The 27,026-nt window shown below is 44.5% G+C and overlaps 1 protein-coding gene across 1 annotated transcript in view; it reads left to right on the top strand.

The window, feature by feature from the left end:
* The window catches only part of LOC145358565 (phospholipid-transporting ATPase ABCA1-like), a 172,041-nt gene that overhangs the window by 21,210 nt on the left and 123,805 nt on the right, over window positions 1–27,026 (top strand). Inside the window, 4 exon segments of the mRNA XM_080212727.1 lie at window positions 4,832–4,938; window positions 8,282–8,375; window positions 14,469–14,610; window positions 17,773–17,900. Of these exon segments, the coding sequence (XP_080068853.1) occupies window positions 4,873–4,938; window positions 8,282–8,375; window positions 14,469–14,610; window positions 17,773–17,900 (430 nt within the window). The 5' untranslated portion in view covers window positions 4,832–4,872.

The following is a 27,026-nucleotide window of genomic DNA, read 5'->3' as shown; positions in this document are numbered from 1 at the left end:
GCCAGATGGTTCACCTGAGGCTAAAGACAGCCTTCTGTTTCTTAACTGATAGCAGGATTTCACCCTCCACCCATGTTTGACGTTGGCTCCTACGCTTCTCTCCGATTCTCCCCTTCCTGAATGCAGCTTGACTGAATTTGCACTCAAACATTGTGGAGTATGTGGACAAATGGACCTCTCCCATTCTCATCCCATGATTTCACAGATCCTGTGGGAACCACGTGGAGACGCACTGATAGTAGGGAAAGGGAGACTGGTGACAGCTCACCCTGCCTCTTCTGAATCCTCCAGCTCTGAAATAATGGGCAGCACAGTGGTTAGCACTGCTGCCTCACAGTGCCAGGGACCCAGCTTCAATTCCAACCTTGGGTCACTGTGTGGAGTTTGCACGTTCTCCCTGTGTTTGTGTGGGTTTCCTCTGGGTGCTCCAATTTCCTCCCACAGTCACATGTGTGGGTTAGGTTAATTGTCCATGCTAAATGTGGGGTTGGGGGATTGGTCTTGGGTGGGATTGTTGCCAGTGCAGGCTCCATGGGCCAAATGGCTGCCTTGTGCACAGTAGGGATTCTATTATCTGCAAGGTGCCAGGTGTAAGTATCCAAGTTGTTGGAGGTTGAACAAGAGGGGCATCTTCCTCCTTTTGACTGCTCAGGAACAAGTTGACACTCTGACCTCCCTGTCGCTCTGCAACTGGCCTCGAGGATGACACAATAGAAAGTGGTGATGAGAGATTGGAAGAGTCAGCAGATGTTTACACAGCTTAAAATAGTGAGAAGACAGCTTGTTGAGAGATGAGCGTTGCATCCCCTGAACCTGGGGATAGTGATCCTCCAGCCTCCTTCTGCTGGGCTCCTGATTTTTTTTCCTCTTCCAGTGTTCCTACAACTTGCCATTCTAGTCCAGCCCAATAATGTGCCTGTGACACAAGTTTCAGAATTTTCCAATGTCATTGTCCCTGCCAGTGAGAACAGAGAATTTGGCACTCAGCCAAAGCTCCATTCACTGCAGCGGGACTGGAGAATCCCAGCCCCGGATGAGGTCGGAGAATTTTGGTCCCTATATGGGAGCTTGGCTCTCAGTCTGGTATCCAGCTCCTGATTGGCCTTCAAGGTGAAGAAAGATGGCGCTAGGACACTGCCCCTCTCCCTCATCACTGGCAGCTTTTCATTCGCAAAAGATGGTGCAGTTAATATTCCAGCCTCCTGTCCAACATCGAAAGCTCTGACCCCTGTTTGAGTCATCCCAGGATTGCTGAACGCACACACCCACCTGTTCTCCCGGTCAGGAGACCTCAGCCTGTCCCCCAGACGTCTCTGGTGACTGCTGACCAGGCTACGTACCATCCACGCTCATCTTTGGATTGCTGGATCTAAGCAGATCATTGAAATGTTTCCAGCATTACACCATTCCCCTGCTGCTGACCCCTGTGGCCATGTCCTGTTGATGAGTCAGACAGGGTTACTTTGCCACTGACAGGGAACAGGAAGTTTCTGCATTCAGTCACCCCTCCAGTGAGGTGTTGGAAGAATGGGGCAGGGTGGGGTGTGCTATAGCTGACCCTCCGTTCCTCCTTGCAACACGGGGACAAATGGCAGTGGCCATTGCTCCCCACTAAAGCAAGTTTGCTGCTATCTGTCCTGTTTCCCTCCCACCTCTCCCATCGATAACAAGTGAGCACTGCTCTGATCCAATCAGCTGCTTGCCATATTAAAATTAGAGTGCTTCCCCGTTGCTGAAGTGAGTGGGACCGGGGTATGGGGTGAATGTGACAACCCGTCCATGCAGTTGAAACCCTGCTGCAATATTTTGTCTGAAACAAGGGCCAGGACTTCACGCCACCTGTCCCATCCTGGCATGTTCGAAGGTGCGGGGATCATGTAATTGCACTGCTGGGTTTCTCTGAGTTCCTATCTGCTCTAACCTCAGTGATTTCACACTAGAGCACCGAGGGCGCGCATGGGAGGCCCCAATTCGGGCCGTCAGATGGCCATTTAATGACCACGTGATGGTTATTTTCTGCCCCCCCCCCAGACATTTCCCTTTCCTGTGCTCCTTGGGACTAGTCTCAGGATGCTGCTTCTGGCCATTGCAGTGCTCTTCCCAGAGGGACTGAGAGCTGCTGGCCAGCCTGATTTGCAGCTCTCCAAGGTGGGACTTGCTGCTGGGTGAGGGACAGAATTATGCCAATCCATGCCTGCTAAGTGTGTAATAGTGGGGCTGTGGCACTAGGCAGGTGCCTGTGCTTCAGATGGCGGGGGGCGCTTAAATAATTCCGATCTGTATAGTGAAGCAGTTTTATGGCAAAACGCCTGTGAGGATATGCAACACTGCTTCAAGGAGTTACAAGAGTCAACAGGAGAATCTTCTGATGTTGTTTTGCCCAATTTGTGAATCTGCTCACAATTACTGCTCTATGTTCAATCTAATTTGTCTGAAGTTTTGTTCGGTCTGGTGTCAGAGGGGAACCTGTGTTAATGACATGAATATGTGGTCAGAAGGGTGTACTATTTTTACACTGCTGGGTAATGCTATCATACAAATAAATTGAGACACCTCCATGAAATGACAAGATGCTCAGACTGCTTATGGGGCTGGTTTGGCTCGAAACCCTCAACTGTCCTCTGCAAAAGAACGTCTGTCTAATAAATGTGCCCTTCCGAACTGTGATCTTGTGTCACTCTAATGTCATTGGAAAGTATTTTCCTGGTTTTTGTCCCCACCTTTTCCTTTAGAGATCCAGATGATTTTGCAAATTCCTATTTCCCAGAGGGAACTTGGTGAATGCTGACATTTTTTATCTGCCCCCCTCCATCCTAGTAACTGGACTCTTTTCTTTCCCGTGGGACTCCCTTTAAGCTGGAATAACTCCAGCTCTGCTCCGTTTGTGTCCAAAACCTGCTTTGTTCACAATACCATCAAAGTGTGACCTTGGAACCAGCTCATTCTCAGTTCTTTTACTCGACCCACACCCAGATCTCAATCTCCTGCTGCCATGTGACTGCCTGTTTGTAGCTTCTTTCAGAGTTGGTCAACATCCTTAATTTTATTTCTTTTCACCAATTTTCTCTCATCTCTCTTTGAGGTTCCCTAGGTCCTGACTCTCGGTGGCATCTTGCTCCCTGCTGCAAGTTGCCTCTTACAGTGGTGTGTGTGTGTGTGTGTGTGTGTGTGTGTGTGTGTGTGTGTGTGTGTGTGTGTGTGTGTGTGTGTGAGTGAGAGAGAGACTGGCAGGCTACTCCAGATATCTTTAATGCTGTGACTGCTACCGGTCTTGGGTTAGGATGGAAAGAATCCAGCAGAGTTTGCTGATCCCTCTGGATGAAGCCAGTGTATTGGCATTGGATTAGAGCAGGATTAGGCTCCGTTTCACTGCTGTCCACAGTTGAATAGCCTGCGAGTGGAAGACATGATGTGGAGATGCCAGCGTTGGACTGGGGTAAACACAGTAAGAAGTCTCAACACCAGGTTAAAGTCCAACATGTTTATTTGGTGGCAAATGCCACTAGCTTTCAGGGCTCTGCCCCTTCGACAGATGAGTGGGGAGTTCTGATCACAAAGTGATAATGACCAGGTAATCTCAGTCTTTGTGATGTTGATTCAAGGATAAATATTAGCTATGACACCAGGGATATCCTCCTCCATCACAGAATCCCTACAATGCAGGAGGAGACCAGAACTTCCCACTCACCTGATGAAGGGGTAGAGTTCTGAAAGCTAGTGGCATTTACTACCAAATAAACCCTATCTTTAACCTGGTGTTGTGAGACTTCTTACAGTGCAAGACATGGACAGAAATATGATGACGTTTTGATAAGGAGCTAGAGGGCTGCGGTGATCCATAGCCCATCAAAAATCATTGGCTATGGAGCCATTTCATGGAAAAGATCAGCATCTGCAGAACTGAACCCGGGGATCTGATTTCCGCCCCCTACCCCAGCCAGAGTCGGTGCTCCGTGTGACTCGGTTGGTAGCACACACTCTCATGAATCCTAAGGTTCCATGTTTAGCTTGTGCCAGCCTTTTTTGTTCTCCGGTGTAATACTGCTGCAGTGTCATAGGTGCCATCTTTCAGGTGAGATGTTAAATCCTGCCTCGGCTGGATGTAAAAGACCCCATGGTGTCATTTTGAAGGCATGGTGGCCAAGTGGTTAGCACTGCTATCTCAGTGCGAGGGACCCCGGTTTAATTCCCAGCTTGGTCACTGTCTGTGTGGAGTTTGCACATTCTCCCCAAGTCTGCGTGAGTTTCCTCCAGCTGCTCCGGTTTCCCCCCACAGTCCAAAGATGTGAAGCTTAGGCTGATTGGCTGTGCTAAATTGCCCCTTAAGATGCGTAGGTTAGAGGGATTAGTGGGATAAATACGTGGGATTATGGGGATAGGGCCTGGGTGGGATTACTGTCAGTGCAAACTGGATGGGCCAAATCAGGCCAAGTCTCCTCCTGCATTGTAGGGATTCTGTGATGGGGAGAATATCCCTGGTGTCATGGCTAATATTTATCCTTGAATCAACATCACAAAGACTGAGATTACCTGGTCATTATCACGTTCTGGGACCTTGCTGAGCATAAATTAGCTGCAACGCTTTCCTGCTTTGCAATAGTGGCTACACTTCAAGTACCCCATTAGCTGTAAACAATTTGACAGGGCTGGTAGTGGCTATTTAACTCGGTCTTTCTTTCTCGAAGGAGGCGAGGAAATTGGTTTTGGCAGGAAATAAATGTGGTTGATTTTTCAGGAAGGCTATATACTGTTGTGAGTAACCTGATGTATGGTGTGAGTACAGGATGTGTCTTGAACTAAAACTGACAGTTTTTTAATTCCTCTTCTCCAGCACAGGTTACCTCTGCTACCTAACGTACAATAATAAGGAAAATGAGCTTCTGGATACAGCTCCGGCTTCTCCTCTGGAAGAATTTTACATATCGGAAAAGACGAACTGTGAGTGCCAGATTTTATTCAGTAATATCTGAATCTTTTAACTATACTATAGTGTTTTTATGTATCGCAGGCCACTTGCTCATTCAAGGGGGACTGTCTGAATGAAAATGTTTTGCAAAATGTTTTTCCTTCCTGAACCCATTATCCCCTGAGGTCACTCATTGCTTCTCATGGACAGTTCGTAAATCCCTGTTCGCTCTCTGATATTTCACTAAACTAGCTATTCATCGTATGAAATTCAGACAGTGTTGACAGGCCAGTCCGTCATGGGTCACAACCAAGCGCAGTCCTATTCTTCCACACCAGTAATTGTCTGTCACCTGAATTTGTTGAACTCTGCCAGATTTTTATTTCTCCCTTCCCTGGTTCATGGATAGTGAGAATAACTGTGACCCATTACCCATAACACGTGAGAATAACTGTGTGACCCATTACCCATAACACGTGAGAATAACTGTGTGACCCATTACAAGAAATCTATCTTGTTACAGAGGGGAATGAATTTGTTTATTTTGTTTATTAGTGTCACAAGTTGACTTACATTAACGCTGCATGAAGTTGCTGTGACCATCCCCTAGGCGCCACATTTCAGCGCCTGTTCGGATACACTGAGGGAGAATTTAACATGGCCAATGCACCTAACCAGCACATCGTTTAGACTGCAGCAGGAAACCAGAGCACCCAGAGGAAACCCACAAGGAGAAGGTGCAAACTGTGCACAGACAGTGACCCGAGATGGGAATCGAACCTGGGTCCTTGGCGCTGTGAGGCAGTAGTGCTAACCACTGTGTCAGTTTGGGAGCTTCCTTGGTTGTATATTTCCCCTTCGATAGATAATTTTTTGGGCGTATAATTTGTGGAGGTGAAGACGCAATGTGACCTCTGTTGCAATGATGTCTCCTAGTGATGTATTTGTAATACAAATCATTGCAGCCTGTACACTCAAAACGTCTTTGTAAATCCCTCGGAATAATGATGTCTCCAGTCTGGTTTGATTGATTGGGATGGTGGAGTCTAATGTGTGGTCTGCAGACTGTGCCACATGCAAGACAGATGGTACTTGGAGGGTTGGCTAAGTAAATTGTTTGGAGCTTTGTGAGCTTTCTCTGCAAATTCTTGATAAAGTCTCTCGATGTGTTCAGTGCCTTCCCGAGTCAGCCTTCTCCATCTTTGGTTAGTCACAAGCCAGAGTGACTTCCACTAGTCTGATTTCGGAATGCTTGGAAGTGCATGGTAAAGTAGGGCAAAAACAGCATGGTTTCTTCAAAGGGAAGTCATGCCTGACAAATCTGTTAGAATTCTTTGAGGAGGTAATGAGCAGGTTAGACGAGGAAGAGCCGGTGGATGTTAGCTACTTGAGTTTCCAGAAGGCCTTTGACAAGGTGCCGCACAGGAGGCTGCTGAGTAAGATAAGGGCCCATGGTGTTAGAGGCAAGGTATTAACATGGATAGGAGATAGGCAGAGTGGGGATAAACGTGACCTTTTCAGGATGGCAGCCGGTGACTAATGGAGTTCCACAGGGGTTAGTGTTGGGACCACAACTTCTCACTTGAGACGTCGATGATTTTGATGAAGGAACTGAGGACATCTTTACCAGTACCATTATTTCCAAACAATAGATTACTCACCCTGACTAGTTTAAAACTGCAGGCTTGACTTTAAAACTAATTAGAACCTGGCTGATTTTATTCTCCATCAGTGATGTTGCTGTGTGATGCTGAACGGTAAAGGGAGGCAATGAGGTGAATCTGTGTTGTAATAAGAAATGAGCATGATTACTTTTTGAAAATGCAATGCCATATTAAATAGAAACACCTGGAATTTTACAACATACAAAAAGGGTATATGGAGGGAGACTTTAACATGGCCAATTCACCTAACTTGCACGTCTTTGGACTGAGGGGAGGAAACTGGAGCACCCGGAGGAAACTCTCACAGACTCAGAAAGAATGTGCGGACACTGACCCAAGCTGGGAATGGAATCTGGGTCCCTGGCAACGTGAGGTAGCACTCTGAAGGTCCCTCACTCTTGGGACCCATGTGCTCTCTTCCCATTGGCAGAGTTTTATGCACTTCCACATGCTAAGCCCCAGGCAGGCTACATAACCCACAAATCACTCTGTAAAGGGGCCACACCGCTACATCATAATTGTATTTTTCTGTAATGCCCCTCTGTCTATCACAGATGAGCAGAAGGAAGCAGTAAGAGGACTGGGAGCAGAGAGGAGATGAAGTAGGCGAATCTGGAGAGATGGATCAAAGAGCACTAGTAGCTGTGACCAGTTATCCTACACACAAACTGGGTGGGCAAGGTTGTTTCGTCTGTCATGGGACGAGAGTATGAGTGTCTAAGCCAGTATTTGTTGCCCATCCCTGAGCAGTTGAGAGTCAACCACATTGTTGTGGGTTTGGAGACACATGTAGGCCGGGCCAAGTAAGGACAGCAGATTAAAGGAATTGAATGAATCAGATGGGGTTTTTATTAGAATTGATAGTTTAGGGTCACTGTTACTGAGACTTGCTCAGTTCCAATTTCTTTCTTTTTTCAATTGAGTTTAAATTCCACAAACTGCCATGGTGGGATTTGAACCCATTTCCCTAGAACATTAAGCTGGGTCCCTGGATACTGTGTCATTACCACTGAACCATTGTCTTCCCAAAAAGTTGTAGCATCCTTGCCTCTGTGTCAGAAATTTATGGTGCTGTCAAGATTTGCGCACAGACTCTGACAATTCTGCAATACTAGGAGAGTGCTGCACTATGGGGTGTTGTCTTTCAGATGAGACAGTAACCTGAGGCCCGGTCTGCCCCTCAGGTAAATGCAAAAGATCCCATGCCCCACTGGAAAGAACTGGGGCTATCTCCCTGGACAATATTCATCAATCCATCAAGATCACTAAAGCAGATCATCCAGTTGGTTTCTCATGGATCGTCCCACCTTCCTGACAATTTGACACCCGTTTCCCACATTCCAATAGAGACTTCATATCAGAATTAATAATTGGTTGTGAAGTGGCTTGGGACAGAAGACGCTATATATGCAAGTTCCTCCTGCCTTTCCCCACTCTCCCCATCTGATTTTGGCATGAATGAAATGAAATATGTATCAGAGATAATGATCTCAACATACCCAAGGACATTTGCTGGTCTGAGGTGCTCTGAATTGGATTTGACCCAAATCTTCTGACTTTAGTTTAATATTAAAGAAAATGGATGTCGCATTTCAATGTATTATTGTTCTATCAGCAAACAGAATTAACAGATCATCATTGCAGTCTCCGGCACATTGAAGAGTCTGTGGTTATTCTGTGTTTTTAATTCCTGTGGCATTTTATTTTGCAGATTCAACTGATTATCGAGCTACTGTGGCCTCTCTTTCTCTTCTTCATATTAGTCTCAGTGCGTCAGTCCCATCCAGCATTTGAACAGCATGAATGTAAGTAACCTGGTGCTCGATACAGGAATGCGCTGTTTTCTAGTTTTATCTCCATCCTACCCCTTCACCCTCTTGCAATCCAAATTTGGACACCGATGTAGAGAATTCCATTTCCCTGCCTGAAGTTCAATCCTAAGAATCATAGGAAAATAATGATTTCAAACACCCAAATTATTATTATTTTTTCATTCATGGGACATGGGCAGCGCTGGCTGGCCAGCATTTATTGCCCATTATTAGTTGCCCGAGGGCAGTTGCAAGTCAATCATGTTACTGTGGCTCTGGAGTCACATGTAGGTCAGATCAGGTAAGGACGGCAGATTTCCTTCCCTAAAGGACATCGGTGTCCTAGGTGTTTTATTTCTGACAATCAACAATGGTTTCATGGTTATCAGTAGATTCTTAATTCTAGATTTTATTTTTATTGAATTCAAATTCTACCACCTGCCATGGATTTGAACCCAGATCCCCAGAACATAGCAGAGTTTCTGGATTAATAGTCAAGCAATAATACCACTAGACCATTGCCGCCTATAGTGTATGTTTCACTTGTGTAATACATAGATTCTGGTGAATCTTTTCTTACTACATTGAATAAAGAATAAATGTTTCTCCTCCTCCAGGAGACCAAAAATACATGTTGATTTCTTAAATCCTCCTTCCTTTTAGCTTTTCAAACTCTAAAACTCAAAGTCAAACTCTCTGCCTGTCCTGCCTTCACCAGATTCCAGCAGGAATCCTTGGGTAATAATCAGAAATTGCAACTCCAAAAAAAATCAACCCATCTCATTCAAGTTAGAAACCCAGCCTCAGTTGAGGCATTCAAGAGGGCATCAGATGATTTAATATACAAGGGTATGGAAAAAAGGCAGGAGAATGGCACTAAGTCACCGGGCTCATTTGGATAGCCAGTGCAGACATAATAGGCTGAAAGGCATCTTATTATACTGTAACGGTTCTAAGAGTGAATCACAGGGCATCTTGCCTCATGGATCAGCACCTCTGGTGAATTTACCCTCTGAGCCATCAGGATTATTAAAATTCTTTGACAATGTTATCTTCAGTGTTCACATGTGTGTTCAGTTACCATGTGACAGGGGGGTAATATATGGGTGCATATATTGAGGCACATATTTATTAGAATTTGCATAAAGGCATGTGAGGTCTTGTGTAATGTATAGCTTAAATGTGCACGTGTGTAGTATAGTGCTTAACAATGCGCGTGTTGCATATAACATCAGTACTCCACCTTTCCGCGGAACAGCCAGTAAAAATGTACCACAATGAAGAATATTGCCCGATGAGTTGGAAGTTGTGCCATGAGATGAGTTAATCTAGAACAGAAGGGGCTTGCCAACATTGGAGTGACTGGCGGAAAGCCAGTGCTCTAGGGTAAGTATCACTCCATAGCTGATTGAATATAATGGAATACTTAGAAATAAAAGATGTCTTATGAACCAGATCTTGGGCTCTGAGTCCCTCACTGTTGATGACTTTTATTCCAGTACAATGTCTATACTGCTTGCAGTTCACTTGGCACTGTTCCAAATTTGAAAGGAATCCATTCCTTAGTGTAGTGGCTCCATCCAGCTCCTGAGCTGCCTTGCCAGTTGTCTAAATGCTGTTTGAACAAGCTTTCTTAGTTCAACTGAAGCTTTCATTGAGGTATGCAAGACTAATAATTTCCCCCAAGATTATTTTTAATCAGATGCTGCTGTATAGCTGGCAAGGGAAATTTAATTTTTCTACAATTTCAATGTTTGAGTCGTATACTCCCAGTAAGATTCTTGTCAAGAGGGAAAAGGAAGTGTATGTAAGGATGAGAAAACAAGGTTCAGTTCGGTTGCTTGAGGGTTACAAGGTAGCAAGGAATGAGTTTTTAAAAAAAAGAAGGACTTGGGAGAGCTAGGAGGGGTGGGTCGGATCAAGAAAAACCCCCAAGGCTTTTTACTGTTATGTGAGAAATAAAAGAATGACCAGGGTGAGGTTAGGGCCAGTTAAGGATAGTAGCATGAAGTCAGAAGAGATAGGTGAGGTATTAAATTTTCTTCAGTGCTCACTAAGGAGAGGGGCCATGTTTTTGAGGATGAGAGTGTGATACAGACTGATAGGATGGAGGAGGTAGATGTTCTGAGGGAAGATATATTGGCAATTTTGAAAAACCTGAGGCTCCCCTGGGCCAGATGGGATACATCCTAGGATATTTTGGAGGCAAAGGATGAGATGCTGAGTCTTTAGCTTTGATCTTTGGGTCCTCACTGTCCAAGGGGATTGTGATGTGGATGTGCCGGCGTTGGACTGGGGTAAACACAGTAAAAAGTCTGACAACACCAGGTTTTAGTCCAACGGATTTATTTGATAGTAAACTCACAAGCTTTCGAGGGGACTCCCTCTTCGGCAGGTGAATGGAGAGTTCTGGCCTCGGACAGAGCATATAAAGCACAGACGGTTTAGAGATTACTGACCATGGACTATTCCCCAGAATCAGTTGCATTCTTGGACACACCCATCTCCATTAAGGACGGTCACCTCAGCACCTCACTGTACCGCAAGCCCACAGACAATCTCACAATGCTCCACTTCTCCAGCTTCCACCCTAAACATGTTAAAGGAGCCATTCCCTATGGACAAACATCCGTATACACAGGATTTGCTTAGATGAGGAGGATTGTGACAGACACCTCCAGACGCTGAAAGATGCCCTCATAAGAACAGGATATGGCACTCGACTCATAGATCGACAGTTCTGATGCGCCACAGCGAAAAACCACACCGATCTCCTCAGAAGACAAACAGTGGACACAGTACCCTTCGTCGTCCAGTACTTCCCCGGAGCGGAGAAGCTACGACATCTTCTCCGGAGTATTCAACATATCATTGATGAAGACGAACATCTCGCCAGGGCTATCCCCACACCCCCACTTGTTGCCTTCAGACAACCACACAACCTCAAACAGACCATTGTTCGCAGCAAACTACCCAGTCTTCAGGAGAACAGTGACCACAACACCGCACAACCCTGCCACAGCAACCTCTGCAAGACATGCCGGATCATCGACACGGATACCATCATCATACGTGAGAATACCATCCACCAGGTACACGGTAAATACTCTTGCAACTCGGCCAACATTGTCTACCTGATACGTTTCAAGAAAGGATGTCCCAAAGCATGGTACATTGGGGAGACCATGCAGACGCTACGACAACGGATGAATGAACATCGCTCGACAGTCACCAGGCAAGACTGTTCCCTTCCTGTTGGCGAACACTTCAGTGGTCACGGGCATTCAGCCTCTGACCTTCGGGTAAGCATTCTCCAAGGCGGCCTTCACGACACACGACAGCGCAGAGTCGCTGAACAGAGACTGATAGCCAAGTTCCGCACACATGAGGACGGTCTCAACAGGGATCTTGGGTTCATGTTGCACTATCTGTAACCCCCAACACTTGCCTGGGTTTGCAAAACCTCACTCACTGTGCTGTCTGGAGACAATACACATCTCTTTAACTTGTGATCAGTGCTCCTTCCACACACATTGTCAGCCACTTCAGGTCTTGAACAGCAGGTTAGGTGTAAAGATTCGCATTCTAATCAATAATCTCTAAACTGTCTGTGCTTTATATGCTCTGTCCGAGGCCAGAACTCTCCATTCACCTGCCGAAGAGGGAGTCCCCTCGAAAGCTTGTGAGTTTACTATCAAATAAATCGGTTGGACTAAAACCTGGTGTTACAAGGGGATTGTGCCAGAGGACTGAAGAGTGGCGAATGTTGTTCCTCTTTTCAAGGAAGGAAATAGGAATGATCCTGGTAATTATAGGCCAGTTAGTCTTTCTTCGGTGGTCGGAAAGTTAATGGAAAAGGTCCTGAGGGATAGGATTTATGACCATTTGGAAAGATGCAGCTTAACCCGGGATAGTCAGCGCGGATTCGTGAGGGGTAAGTCTTGCCTCACAAATTTGATTGAATTCGTTGAGGAGGTAACTAAGCGTGTAGATGAAGGTAGAGCAGTTGAGGTCGTATACATGGATTTTGGTAAGGTTCCCCTTGGTAGGCTCATGAAGAAATTAAGGAGGTGTGGGATAGAAGAAAATTTGGCTGATTGGATAAGTAACTGGCTGTCTCATAGAAGACAGAGGGTGGTGATGGAAGGAAAACTTTCAGACTGGAGGTCAGTTACCAGCGGTGTAGCACAGGGATCAGTGCTGGGTCCTCTGCTATTTGTGATTTTTATCAATGACTTGGAAGAGGGGGCTGAAGAATGGGTTAGTAAATTTGCTGATGACACCAAGATTGGTGGAGTAGTGGATGAGGTGGAGGGCTCTTGTAGGCTGCAAAGAGACATTGATAAGCTGGGCCGAAACATGGCAGATGGAGTTTGACCCTGATAAATGCAAGGTGATTAATTTTGGTAGACAAACTTGAATGTGGATTACAGGGTCAATGGCAGGGTCCTGAGGAATGTGGTGGAACAGAGAGATCTTGGGGTTCATATTCACAGATCTCTGAAGGTTGCCACTCAAGTGGATAGAGCCATGAAGAAGGCTTATAATGTGTTAATGTTTATTAACAGGGGGTTTGAGTTTAAGAGCTGTGGGGTTATGCTGCAACTATACAAGACCTTGGTGAGATCACATTTGGAATATTGTGTTCAGTTCTGGTCACCTCATCATAAGAAGGATGTGGAAGCATTGGAGAGAGTGCAAAGGAGATTTACCAGGATGCTGCCTGGTTTGGAGGGACGGTCTTATGAGGAAAAGTTGAGGGAGCTGGGGCTTTTCTCTTTAGAGAGAAGAGGACGATAGGCAACTTAATAGAAGTTTATAAAATAATGAGGGGGATAGATAGCGTGGACGTTCAGAGACTATTTCCTTGGGTGGATGTAGCTGTTACTAGAGGGCATAACTATAAGGTTCATGGGAGATATGAGGGATGTCCAAAGTAGCTTCTTTACTCAGACTGGTTGGGGTGTAGAATGCACTGCCTGCAGTGGTAGTGGAGTTGGACACTTTTTAGGAACTTCCAAGCAGTTATTGGAGAGGCACGTGAAACACACCAGAATATTAGGGAATGGGATAGCTTGATCTTGGGTTTGGACATAGCTCGGTACAACATCAAGGGCCGAAGGGTCTCTACTGTGCTGTACTGTTCTATGTTCTGTTTATAAGCTATGTCTTTACTTGACCTGATGGGGCTAGTACTGTTGGAGCTTTACTTTGTATTTAACCTTCACTGCACCTGACTGGGTTATGCTGAATGGGACACTGGGAAGGAAACTTGCAAATAATCCATATACTTGACCTGGGAATACTTAATAACATAAATAAAACAAGTTTCCTTCTGCAGCGTTAACTCTTGCAGAGCTGAATTATTACTACAATTGAGAATTTTGCTCTGTAAACTTGCTGACTCTTAGTACTGAGGGGCTGTGCACAGTCTGGAGCGCTTGATGGTAACATTGAGAAACTGGACTCCCTACTATATCTAGTATTGTCCGGTATTGTTTGAGCAGAAAGAAACTCTCTGGGATGACTCATGTTCTGATGTGTGTAGTTTTTGAGCTTGGCAAAATGCCAACTTGCCTTCAGTGCATGGACATAACTAGTCTTCAAATTCTAGCATGGTGGCACAGTGGTGTTGCCTTCACAGCGCCAGGGACCCAGGTTCGATTCCTGTGCAGAGTCTGCACGTTCTCCCCGTGTCTGTGTGGGTTTCCTCTAGGTGCTCTGGTTTCCTCCCACAGTCTGAAAGACGTGCTGGTTAGGTGCACATTGGCCATGATAAATTCTCCCTCAGTGTACCCGAACAGGCGCTGCAGTGTGGCGACTTGGGGATTTTCACAGTAATTTCATTGCAGTGTTAATGTGATACGAATAATAAATAACCTTTTACCTTCTGTGATCATAGCTGTTTTATTTTTGTGCTCACTCCTCTTGATGTTTGCTGATTTTTTTTTTCACCCGGCCTTCCACGTGCTTCATGTTTAAAGTTCTGTATTAATTGCGTTTGCTGCTTTGTACTTGAACAATGTCAAGAAAATAAGAGTGGGAAAGGGAAGTTTGGCTTTACGGTTTGTTCATTGCTCTTGACAGGTCATTTTCCAAACAAAGCATTGCCATCAGCAGGGACGTTGCCATGGATACAAGGAGCCATCTGTAATATTGAAAATCCTTGCTTCCCGCGAGCCACACCGGGGGAAACTCCAGGAATCGTGGGGAATTTCAACCAATCCATGTAAGTAGTGTCAGAACGTATTATGTTCCACCTCCCGAAGTATCTGTGTATCCAACCAATGCAGAGCAGCAAGAATAAAACACAGCTAGGATAATCGTATAATCTGCCTGATCCAAACTGTGCTGAGCCCTGCACTGGTTCACCAAGTGATGAGGTGTTCCAAGAGCTGGAACCAGTAGCTGGAGGATCATGCAAGTCAGCAAGTTATAGGAAAGACAAATGGAATGAAGGTTTTTATCTTAAGGTGGCTAAAGTGTGGAAGTAGAGGTGTTGTTGCTGCTGCTACTGTACAAGGTACGAGTGAGGAATACTGTGCATAGTTTTCACCCCCTTATTAAAGGAAAGATGTATTCTCACTGGAGGCAGCAGAGAGGAAGTTTATTAGAATGATCCTGATAAAAAGAGACTGCCGCATGAGGAAATGTTAAACAGGTTGGGTTTGCACTCCTTGCAGTTCAAAAAAATGAGAAGTGGTATGATTGAAACACATTGGATTCTTAAAGGGTTAGACAGAGTAAATGCTGGCAGATGTTTGCACTCGTAGGAGCAGAGAACATAGTCACAGAATAAGGGAGAACTCATTTAAGGAAGATTTTTTTTTCTGAAGTGGTGGCACCGCAGTTAGCACCACTGCCTCAGAATACCGGGGACCCGGGTTTGATTCCAGCCTTGGGTGACTGTCTGGAGTTTGCATGTTCTCCCTGGGTCTGCATGGGTTTCCTCCTACAGTCCAAACATGTGCAGCTTAGGTGTTTTGGTCATGCTAAATTGTCCCTTTAGTGACCCAGAATATGTAGGTGGGGAGGATTTAAGGGGTTAAATGAGTTATGGGGATAGGACCTGGGTGGCATGCTCTGTTGGAAAGTTGATGCAGACTTAATGGTCTGAATAGCCTCCTTCTGCACTGTAGACATTCTATGAAGGGTGGTGGCTCTTTGGAATTCGTTCTCCCAGGAAGCTGTGGAGTCTGAGTCCTTGAATATTTTCAAGGTTGAGATTGATAGGTGTTTCAATGTTAGATCAGCCATGATTTTATTAAATGGCGGAGCAGACTTGAAGGGCTACTCCTGTTCTTATTTCTTACAGTCTTGAGACTGCCTTCCATCGTCAGGGTCTGAGATAAGAGGAAAGTTTGGGGCTGAATTTTCAGTTTGGGATTGGGACCTCAATGCCTGAGTCAAATGTGGGCTCCAACCCTGCATCAGGTCAGGAACAGTCACCTGACATGATTTTCTTTTTGCAGGATCAGCCAAACAATAGCCCGATGGCACTCTTGCCATCCAGTTAAGAATGGCACATAGACCTCCGAGGCTGAAAGGCAAATAGGAGGCTCTCCAATAATGGCATATTGGCAGTCTCAAAAGATGTTCACAGTGTAGAGCTGTCTTCCAACTGGAAAATACCAATCAGCACAGGAACGAGACCCCTTAACTAGCCTCTTTGACTACCTGCTGCTTGTGGTCCAGTAGTCATCCTGCCCTGACCCATCCTTTTTCAAAATGGCTTCAGATAGGGATGTGCCACTGGGAGTAAATCCCAGACAAGTCCTGCCTCTGCTCCCACTCCCATTGCGCCTCAAGTCCAGCCCTCAGACTTTTCAATCTGGAAATGAGCATTCCAAGGGATGATCTGAAAAGATGAATGAAATTAAGTTATAAATGAAAGGAAACATTTAATCCGTAATATTACTTTCAGTTAATTGGAGGATAGAACAAGGGGCATAGGCTCAAATTTATGGATCGCAGATTTAGTAATCAAAACAGAAAATTCTTCATATGAAGTTTGGAATTGGCTTGGCTTCCGGCTAGAATACTGAGGTGAAAGTCTTGGAATGACTTAAGAGCCAATTGAATTCAGCAGTTAAGAATTTTTTGACTGAATGAAATTAGGTGGACCAAAATAATTTTCTTGATCTGATATTATCCAGTGATTAATCTCTCTCGTCTCATTGTTCAGTCTTGCCTCCCAGTACCTATTTTGGGTCAGTGACGTGCTGGGTTTGAATAGAAGATGAGATAGCATGCCCACAGCTTAAAGCTAAGGTTTCAGTTCATATTGGAATGTGAATCTAGCCATGTAGAAACCTATGAAGCACAGATCCAGAGCCCCAGTGCAGTTAGAAGCAAGTATTCATATCAGGACCCCGATTATATTGGCAACCTGCAACATTACCAATGCTCCCTTTTGCCATTTAGCCCTTTCCGTATTTCTTTCCCAGACTTCATTGCACCACACCCCATGGCCTGTCCCCTGCCCCTCACCTCCCATGGAAGCTGAACTTGGGAACAAATAACAGAAAGCAACAGCATAAATGTACATGCTGTCGCTGAAGTTAGTCAGCATTGCAAGGTTTTAACATCCTCTGTAGTGTTGTCATCACTAAAATAAACCTCTTGTAGCTTATTCGGAGAGTGCTAAACCACACAGAGTAAATGTCCCAAGATTGCTGCTTTGTATCGAGTTAACTAAACCCCAGTATGAGAACATTAGGGGCTTTGTGATCGGTCTGTTTTTCCCTGGATTTGGGAGGTGGAAATCAGCCAAGATTCTTGTTCATATGCATTTTCCAGGATAGCGATTAGGAACAAGGGTGACACAGCAGATAGCACTACTGTCCCTCAGCGCCATGGACCTGGGTTCAATTCCGGCCTTGGGTGACAATCTGTGGGGTGTTTGCGTGTTCTTCCTGTGTCTATTTGGGTTTCCTCCAGGTGCTCTGGTTTCCTCTGCAGCCAAAATATGTGCAACTTAGGTGGATTGATCATGTTAAATTACCCCTTAGAGGGGTTAGCGGGTAAATATGTGGGGTTATGGGGATGAGCCTGAGTGAGATGATCCGCCGGAGAACTGGTACAGACTCAGTGGACGAAATAGCCTCCTTCGGACTGTCGGGATTCTGAGACAAGTCAAAAGGATGCAATACGGTTCATGTTCAACAAGTAGGCTGATGTTCATAGTTAATGTCTGCGTTTGAAGTGGGTGCAGTGAAGGTTACCAGCACTCCTGACGTGGTGTCCAACAATGCTGACTGTTCAGGAGGGAAAAATTTCAAAAGAGATAGCTTTCCCTTGTTAAATATAAGGAAAGAGAGTGCTTTGATGTTTTCTACCTTTTTTTAATTAAGGTATTTATGGATATGACTTTCTCCCCCTGTCCATGCAGTGTTTCACGTTTGCTTTCTGATGCTCAGAAGGTGCTACATCACGCAACCCAGGACAACACTCTTCACAGCATCCATGAACTCATCAGTGCATTGAAAAAGTTCAGTGAAAACAGCCCTCCACTGTCTGGTACGAGTGCTTTGTTTCATCCAGTGAATTATTTGAGTTGTGCTAAAACTTGTTAATATTTCGTATGTTCCTCTAAGAATGTTACCTGTTATTCTGGTATTGCTGCATTTCTTCATTTGGCACAGTTCCTTCCTGAACAGTAGTCTCCAGATCCATATCTGTTGTATTTTGCTCCTGTATTACTCCATTTTTTTCTCTCAGATTGTCCCTGGCTTAATTATTAAGGTTGTCCAAGCTTAGCGGTTTGGGAAGTCCTTGTCTAAAGGGGTTGCTCTTGCTTTCAGTTTCACATAAATCTATCCTGCATATCCATCCTCAAACATTTAAAGAAAGGAATTGGGAATGTTTGTGAACAGGTAGTTTTCCAGTGAGGTCAAGGTGAACTGGAATCAATTGAGATTCCAAGCTGGATCCACTTGGCTGAAATTGGAGATCAATAATGTAAACAAAACCTGGGCTCTGCTCAACTCAGTCTGAGCTTGAAGTGCTTTATTTTCCAGGATCTCCAGTCAGGTTGTGATAGATCAGAGTTTGGCCTGTCAACTGTTGCTCTTTTATTTGTATAATGTAAGTGATGGCATACTTGGGTTTGTGTAGATCCGTATCATGTCAAAAAGCAAACTGGACAGAATGTCAAGGTAAGGGGATAATCGTTTAGGGATAAGATGAGAAACAACTTCACTCAAGAGTTATGAAGCTTTGAAATCCTCTTATCCCAAGAAGATTATGAATGCTCCATCGTTGGCTGTATCTAAGGCTGAGGTAGATGGATGTGGGATGGGGGCAGGAAAGTGGTGTCAAGTCCAAGATCAGCCACGACGTTGAACATTGCTGTAGGCCTGACAGGTCATATCGACCTTCTGCCCCTGTACTGGGCCACGATTTGGGTGATGGGGGTGGAGAGAGGGGGGAGTTTATTCTCAGTGCAGATCGGGACGGTCTGATCTCCCTGGAGCTGGTTCTACTCTTTTTAACTGTAGCATTGTAATTTTAAATTGAGGCTTTCATTACAAGAAGATGTTGCAAAATATAATAACACTTGAGAAGGTCACCTTTGTAACTCATCTGTGGCATCTGCAATGGCTGAAGTGAAAGTCTTTTCCTACCCCATGTCATCCTGTTATATCATTTCACTACGCAGTGACTGCTTTGAACTAAAAGAAGTGTTTAATTTGTTTGCTATCTGTGTAGTGGTGTGGAGATGCTGGCTGTGGACTGGGGTGGACACAAAGAAATCTCACAACACCAAGTTAAAGTCCAACAGGTTTATTTGGAATCATGAGCTTTCAGAGTGCTGCTCCTTCATTAGTGACTCAGCTGAAGGAGCAGTGCTCCAAAAGCTTGTGATTCCAAATAAACCTGTTGGACTTTAGCCTGGTGTTGTGGGACTTCTTTTCTGTGTAAAGTGAAAGAGACGGAGGCGAGAATTTTGGGGTAAATATTCTGACTCTTGTCATTTTCTATTCCAGTGTGCTCCCAGTGTTTCTGTGTACATTAGTACAGAATGATATGTTTTTTGGGAAGGTGGGTAGGATGTATTGGGATAAATTATTGAGACATTCAGGAGACTAGATTGACAAAGGGCTACCTGCAGAATCTGAAGTGGAGGATACTAAAATGAATAACCTGAAGTTTGGAGCATTATGACCTGAGCTCACAAAATTTCCATATGTTTCTCTAATCCATCCTTGTGTCAATCAGGAAAGAAGAGCCTGCATCTGTATCACACCTGTTGTGACCTTAAGGTGCCCCTGCTTTTGAAGTGTTACCTGCCACGTTTCCCTACATGTCAGTTTCCAAACTCATTGCTGCAAATGGCCATGAAATAAATTAATTGTTTTTGTTTTGCACTGTTGGTTCAGGGATGGATGTTGGCCAAGACATCAGAAGAGACTCCCTACTGCTCTTTAAATAGCAGCATGGGATATCTATTTGACAACTGGTACTAAGTTTAACAACTCATCTGGAAGATGGTACAACTGCATGATTAGTATGTTGATTTGATTATATGCTGTAGTTTCTATGGGGCCACTTATTTGAGCCCCCAAAAACTCCACGGGCTGAACTATCACCCTGTGTGGGGGAAGAGTGCAGAGGAGGGTTTGCATGAAAGTATGTACTTGCAGTTGGCATATGTAGTGGCATTTTTCAACTTCATCCCTCCTCCAATTAATTTTCCCAGAATCAGCAATGGAAAGGCTAGAGCTTGATGCCTGCAAGCAATGAGTAGCTAAGTAAGTGACTACATAAAGCCAATGAAGCTGTTGACTAGAACTTTCCATCCTTGCCCCTTCATCTTCTCCTCCCTTATTCCCTCTTGTTGTCCTCTCTTTGTGTCTCCCCATCTCTCAACAGCATTGAACCAACTGTACCAAATTGCCCCAGGAAACTTGCGGTCAGTGGACCCACTTGTGTTGGGTCACAAGTGGAAATTGATTCTGATTGTCATAGCTTCAGAACATTGCTGCAAGAATTCCTCAGGAAAGTATTTTCAGCTGCTTCATCAATCTGCCCTTTTTAATACGGTCAGGAGTGGAGCTGTTCACTGATTTTTATATTTCACCTTCGTTCACAAATGCCCACCAGAATAAATTGGCTTTTACGGTTCATTAAGAATTGTTCTAAATCAGCAGAGGGAGGGGAAATGGTAAGTCCTATCACGTCCTGCCCTGTCAGAGCGACGGCATAAATCATGCCCCCAAATTCTCTCTGCACGACTGCAGGACCCCCTTCCTCACTTCACTGAGGTAATGACAGCCATCTCATGTCCTTTACTTAACACTTATAACTATGGACAACCCAAGCAATGACCTGAATTTAACCACTAATGCTAATGTTGGGGTGAAAAACCCACAATTTTCTGGCATTGGGACCGATAGGACATGCAGGTGGCCTTCTAATCAGCCCCCTATTGGTTCACCATCCAATTTAAGATAGGCTTGTCCATGATGCTGCCAGCTGGGAAGCCTCGGTTACACCTGGAGGGAAGGGTGCTGCTGAGACGCTTTAAGTAAATGAGTGAAAATTGAGAAGACTGGGGGGGTCAGAGAGAACCTCCTCAGATTGGTTACCTTCTGTAACCAAGGTGCTCTCTTTGGGCCTTGGAGTAGTTCCCTGGCCTGCAGTCGGCCTGTTGTAGAGCAGTCTGATGCTCCCATACGCCACCTCTGTCCCTGTCACTCAGTGGTAAAATTTAATATTCCAGTAATTCCAGACTGTGATCTCCATTTGTAGACCAGTTTCATTTCCATTGTGCTACCTGCCTTCTAGCCCAGAGCCTGAAAAACCTTTCTGGTTTACACTTCTCCCAATTTAACATCAAGTGGGTTTGTATTCAAATTTGATAACTTAGCTAAAGTTGCTCTAGATTCCAATTACATTTTTAGACAACACAAAAATGTAAATCTAATAACAATGGTACCTCAAGCAGTAATTGCCTAAAGTTTAACCTTCTGATTAAGTTGTATTTTCTTGGCAATTTTGTCTGCTGCTCTTTGATCACTTTATTTAAATAATGCTGATGTTTTGTCTCGGTCTTTGACCCTCAGAGCTTATAAAAAATAAGATTGTGATTTGATGAGCTTGTGTAGTTTATATGTTTTTTGAAAGGAGGTTTGTGTTGCTATACTTAATCAGTTGCTGGAGGAAATGCTGACTCACTTCCTGTTGAAGACGCTCAAACCTGAAGTGCTATCTGTTGACTCCCCTGCATATTGCACCTATAACAGATGTGATTATTCTGTCCACCACGGTTTACCGTGTTGCAGCTTAACTAACATCAAATGGCCAATGCTAGATCGAGCCTGAAGCTTTCACTGTCTTTTTTTTTGTTTCTGTCTGGGCAAGGTAACCTTGGTTGTTGTTCTTCCCCCTTGTATATTTTGGCAACAGATTGCTGAGTTCACCTGTATAACGTGGATACGCAAAGGGTCTAATCTGCCCCAACGCCCCAAACCTATGTCTGCAACATGGAGGCACAGTGGTTAGCACTGCGGCCTCCCAGCTTTAGGGATCCAGGTTTGATTCCAGCCTTGGGTGACTGTGCAAACTCCAAAGAGACACAGTCACCCCATGTCTGCGTGGGTTTCTTCTCACAGTCCAAAGTTGTGCATATTAGGCGGATTGGCCATGCTGAATTGCTCCTTTGTGTCCCATGATATATGGGTTAGGAAGATTAGCGGGGTAATGTGTGGGATTAAGGGGGTTGGACCTGGATGGGCTGCTCTGAGTCAGTGCAGACTTAATGGGCCAAATGGCCTCTTTCTGCACTGTCAGATTTCCTCTCTTAATATGCCTGTATGTTGATGCAAAGTCTGTTGCTGAGAAGTTTGCTTCTCCACTCAACACCACCACTCCCATATGTGTGAATGATAAGAGGTGTTGGTTGCAGAGTAATATTAAAGTAGGTATGCAACCTGACACTGCTTCAAATACACAACTGATGCATAACAACCCTAGTCAATGCAGGTCTGTAAACAGGAATAATTTTATGATGTAAACAATGTTGGAATTTTGAGTGATTTGTTGTTGACGGTCCTTTTTAACTAGCTCTAGCTCTGACAAAGGGACATCGAGACTCGAACCGTTGGCTCTATTTTCTCCTTGACGTAGAGATGCCGGCATTGGACTGGGGTAGACACAGTAAGAAGTCCCACAACACCAGGTTAAAGTTGGACCTGGTGTTGTGAGATTTCTTACTCTATTCTCTCCCCACAGACGCTGCCAGGCCTGCTGAGACTTTCCAGCATTTTCTGTTCTGACTCCTTTTTAACAGCCTTTGAGAATATTGAATGTGCAGTTTTTAAATCTGAACTGGTGCTGTGTATTCCCTCAGCCTCCCTGAGATGGCTGGAAACTCTTTTCATGCCACGCTTGTATGTCCGTCAAGGAAAGGAAATCCTTGTTAGTCTAGGATGGAAGAAACCTTCATCTTGCTCATTTTGGGGACCATAGTACCACATTGTGAGAAATAAAAATACTTTGTGTGCAGCGTGCGGCACTCTTGAGATTCAGTTGAATATGTTATTTGAGGGAATTAATTTTCAGCTTGGTTCACTTTGCCTTTTGAATGTGAAGTCTGGAGTCTGTACCCTCCAAATCCTATGGCACTATAGACCAGGAGTCTTCCTGTTGTCATGGCCAATGTCTCTCTCTCTCTCTCTCTCTCTCTCTCTCTCTCTCTAAGAATCTTCAAATATATAATTGGTCGTTTATCTCACTGCTGAATACGAGAGCTTCTGGTGCACAGAGTTGGCTGTGAGATTGATCCAGTCATTGTGGCCCATGTGGGAGCAGACAACATGGGTAGAACCAGGAATTATGCTCTAGTATATGAAGAGATTTGAGGAATTAGGGTCCAAATTAAATCGAAGATGATAATCTCTGGTTTGTTACTTGTACCACACGCCAATTGGTATAGGATTGAGCAGATTAGGGAAATAATGTGACTCGGTGATGTGGGAAGACAGGGTTTCAATTCATGGGGCACTGACATCAGTACTCTGGGAAGAGAGTGAGCTGTTCTGTTGAGATGGGCTACAGTTGAACCAGGCTGGGGCCTGTGTCTTGGCCACATATAAAAATAGGGGCTGTGGACAGGGCCTGAGCGGTGGGGGAGGGGAGATTTAGAAATCCAAAACGGGTGGGATCGTTGAAGGAGTACGGCAATGTGGGTAAGGACAAGCAGAGCGAGGCAGGAAGAGACAGAGCTTGACAAATATACATCAATGAGTAAGGTCGTCGCAGGGAATAGAAGTTGAAAAAAGGAAATTAAATGACCTTTATCTGAATTAACAAATCATCCTCAAAGATCGATGAACTAATGACAGTGATTTGGATCTAATCGCCATTACAGAGATGTGGTTATGAAGTGATCCGAGTTGGGAATTAAATATTCCAGACTACGCTATTTCAGAAAGGCAGAAAAACGTGACAAAGGAGCCCGGATTTTTTTTTGAGGGGGAATTTGGCCTCTGAAGATCATGATGTAGAATCTGTGTGGATAAAATAGCAGGAGGCAGAAAACATGAGTGGGAATAATTTCCAGCCCTCTCACCACCCCAACTCCAACCTCAGTTATACCACTGGACAGAACATTAAACAATAAATCATTAGAGTCTTTTAACAAGGGCAAAGTAATAATTATGGGAGACTTTAATCTTCTAGATAGGGACTAGGGAGTATGATGGAACAGTGGTTAGTTAGCACCACTGCCTCACAGTGCTAGGGACCCGGTTCAATTCCCAGCTTGGGTCACTGACTGTGTGGAGTTTGCACATTCTCCCTATGTCTGCACGAGTTTCCCCCTGGGTGCACCGGTTTCCTCCCGCAGTGAAAGACGTGCTGGGTTGGCGTATTGACCCGAGCAGTGCTGGAGTGTGGCGACTAGGGGAATTACAAAGTAGCTTCATTGCAGTGTTAATGCAATGTACTTGTGACTAATAAATAAACTTTGAATCAAATTGACAAGAATGGTCTAGAAGATGTGGAATGTTTTCATTAGTTTCTTGGATTCACTGAAGGATGAAGATATCTTCAATCTTGTGTTATGAAATGAAGCAGGGTGAAATAGTAATGCCATAGTGAAAAATCCACCAGGAAATAGTGGTCATTATGCCACTAAATTCCAGGTGAAATTTGAAATACAAGAATCTTAAACTGAAGAAAGCCAATTGCATAGTTTTGAGGGGAAAACTGCCTAAGATAAATTGAGTGAATAGAAAAGATATGGCTGTAAATGAACAGTGGAAAACATTTAAGTGGGCAATTCAAAATGCACCATAAAAATACGTTCCATGGGGGGGAGGAAACTTGGCAAGAAAGACCTATCGAGGGGCTCACTTGGCAAGTTAGTGATAATATTTTATTAGTCACAAGTAAGGCTTATATTAACACTGCAATGAAGTTACTTTGAAAATCCCCTAGTTGCCACACTATGGCCCCTGTTCAGGTCAATGCACGTAATCGGCACGTCTTTCAGACCATGGGACAAAACTGGAGCACCCACAGGAAACCCTCACAGGCACAGAGAGAATGTGCAAACTCCGCACAGACAGTGACCCAAGCCGGAACCCGAACCCAGGTCCCTGACACTGTGAGGCAGTAGTGCTAACCACTGCCACCATGCCACCTCATGAAAAATAATAGATTAAAAGAAGAGGCTGGCTGATGCCGGAGTTGAGGGGGTTGAGCTATGAGGAGAGGCTGAATAAACTAGGCTTGTACTCGTTAGAGTTTAGAAGAATGAGGGGAGATCTCACTGAGACGTATAAGATGATGAATGGGATGGATAGGATAGAGGTGGAGAGACTCTTCCCGCTCAGAAAGGACAGTAGGACTAGGGGGCACAGCCTCAAGATAAAGGGGGGGTGGTTTAGAACGGAGTTGAGGAGGAACTTCTTCACTCAAAGGGTGGTGAATCTCTGGAATTCTCTGCCCGTTGAGGTGGTGGAGGCTGCCTCGCTAAATATTTTTAAGACGCGGGTTGATGGGTTTTTGATAAGAGAGGGGATTAAGGGTTATGGGGAGAGGGCGGGAAAGTGGAACTGAAACACGACAGATTAGCCATGATCTTATTGAATGGCGGGGCAGGCTCGAAGGGCTAGATGGCCTACTCCTGCTCCTATTTCTTATGTTCTTGTATCACAAAATTGCTTTCAAAATTAGCAACAAAAAGTTGACTAAAAAGGAAAAATAGAATGAGTAAACTAGCCAGAAATTTAAATAGATTCTGAGAATTTTTGTAAATGTTGGTCCATTAGGATCAGAGAGAAGAGAAATTATTCTGGGCGATGAGCAAATGGCAGAGGCACAAATCCAAATATTTTGTCTGTCTTCATAGTAGACGTTATGGTTTCATTCCAGAAATGGATGATAAACTAGGGGCCAAGAAGAGCGGGGAAATGAATATCAACAGAAAAGATATTAGAGAACTTGAAGGGATTACAATGTGACAAATTACTGAGGCCTGGTGGTCCCCACCCTAGGATTCTAAAGGAGATGGCTGCAGAGATTGTGAATACACTACCATTTTCCTGAACTCTTTGGCTTTGGGAAGAGGCCCATGTTGGAAACTGCAAAGTTTTCAAGAAGGAGGGAGAGAAAATGAAACTAAAGGCCCATTTCCTAACAACCGATGTTAGGTTAAATGTTGGAACTTAGAAAAGCATAGTACATTTAGACCAAGTTGATGTTTTCACTGAAGGAAAATGCTGTTTCTAAAAAAAAAAATTGGAGTTTCTCTTGGATGTAGCTGTTAAGATAGATAAAGGAGAACCAGTAGATGTAGTTTACCTGGATTTCAAGAAAGTGCCTCATAAAAGGCTAATAGGTAAGACAATTGTGCAGGGAATTGGAGGGACATATTGGTACATGTTAATGTATTGCCTCCAATCTGGTTAATAGATGGGAAGCAGAGAGTGGGCAGAAATGGATATTTTTCAAGTTGGCAGGCAATGAATAGTGGAGTACTGCCAAAGTAAGTGCTGGGGTCTCAGCTATTTGCAATCTACATTGATGACTTGGATAAAGAGACAGAGTGATGTACCTAGGTTTGCTGACACAAAGCCAGGTGGAAAGGTAAGCTGTGGGGAGGAGACAGAGGCTGCAAAGAGATCTAGACAGATTAAGTCAGTTGTCAAGAAGATGGCAGATGGAGTATAAGTTCGGAAAGTGTGAAATTATTCACTGTGGTTGTAAGGATAGAAAAGAGTATTTTGTAAGATGTGCAAAAATGTTGAAGTTACAGCAGAGTTCACTAAATTGGTCAGTGGGATGAGGGGATTTGTTCCATGGTGATGGGTTGAGCAAAATGGGTTTATAATTCTCTGGAGTTTGGAAGAATGAGGCAATCAAATGTACATGAATGTGCAGTTAAGGCGGCACAGTGGTTAGCACTGCTGCCGCACAGCACCAGGGACCTGGATTCGATTCCAGCCTTGGATGACGGTGCAGAATTTGCACATTCCTCCCACAGTCCAGAAACATGCATGTTAAGCGGCCATGGTAAATGCACAGGGTTAAAGCAATAGGGCAGCTGTGTGGGCCTGGGTTAAGATGTTCTTTCAGAGAATTGTTGCAGACTGGATGGATTAAATGGCCTATGGTGCCATACGTATTCTATGGTTT

The sequence above is a fragment of the Carcharhinus amblyrhynchos genome, chromosome 26, assembly GCF_965287045.1.
Source record: "Carcharhinus amblyrhynchos chromosome 26, sCarAmb.v2.hapA, whole genome shotgun sequence".
In the NCBI taxonomy this organism is placed as follows: Eukaryota; Metazoa; Chordata; class Chondrichthyes; order Carcharhiniformes; family Carcharhinidae; genus Carcharhinus; species Carcharhinus amblyrhynchos.
This window is presented reverse-complemented; position numbering and strand designations above follow the sequence as displayed.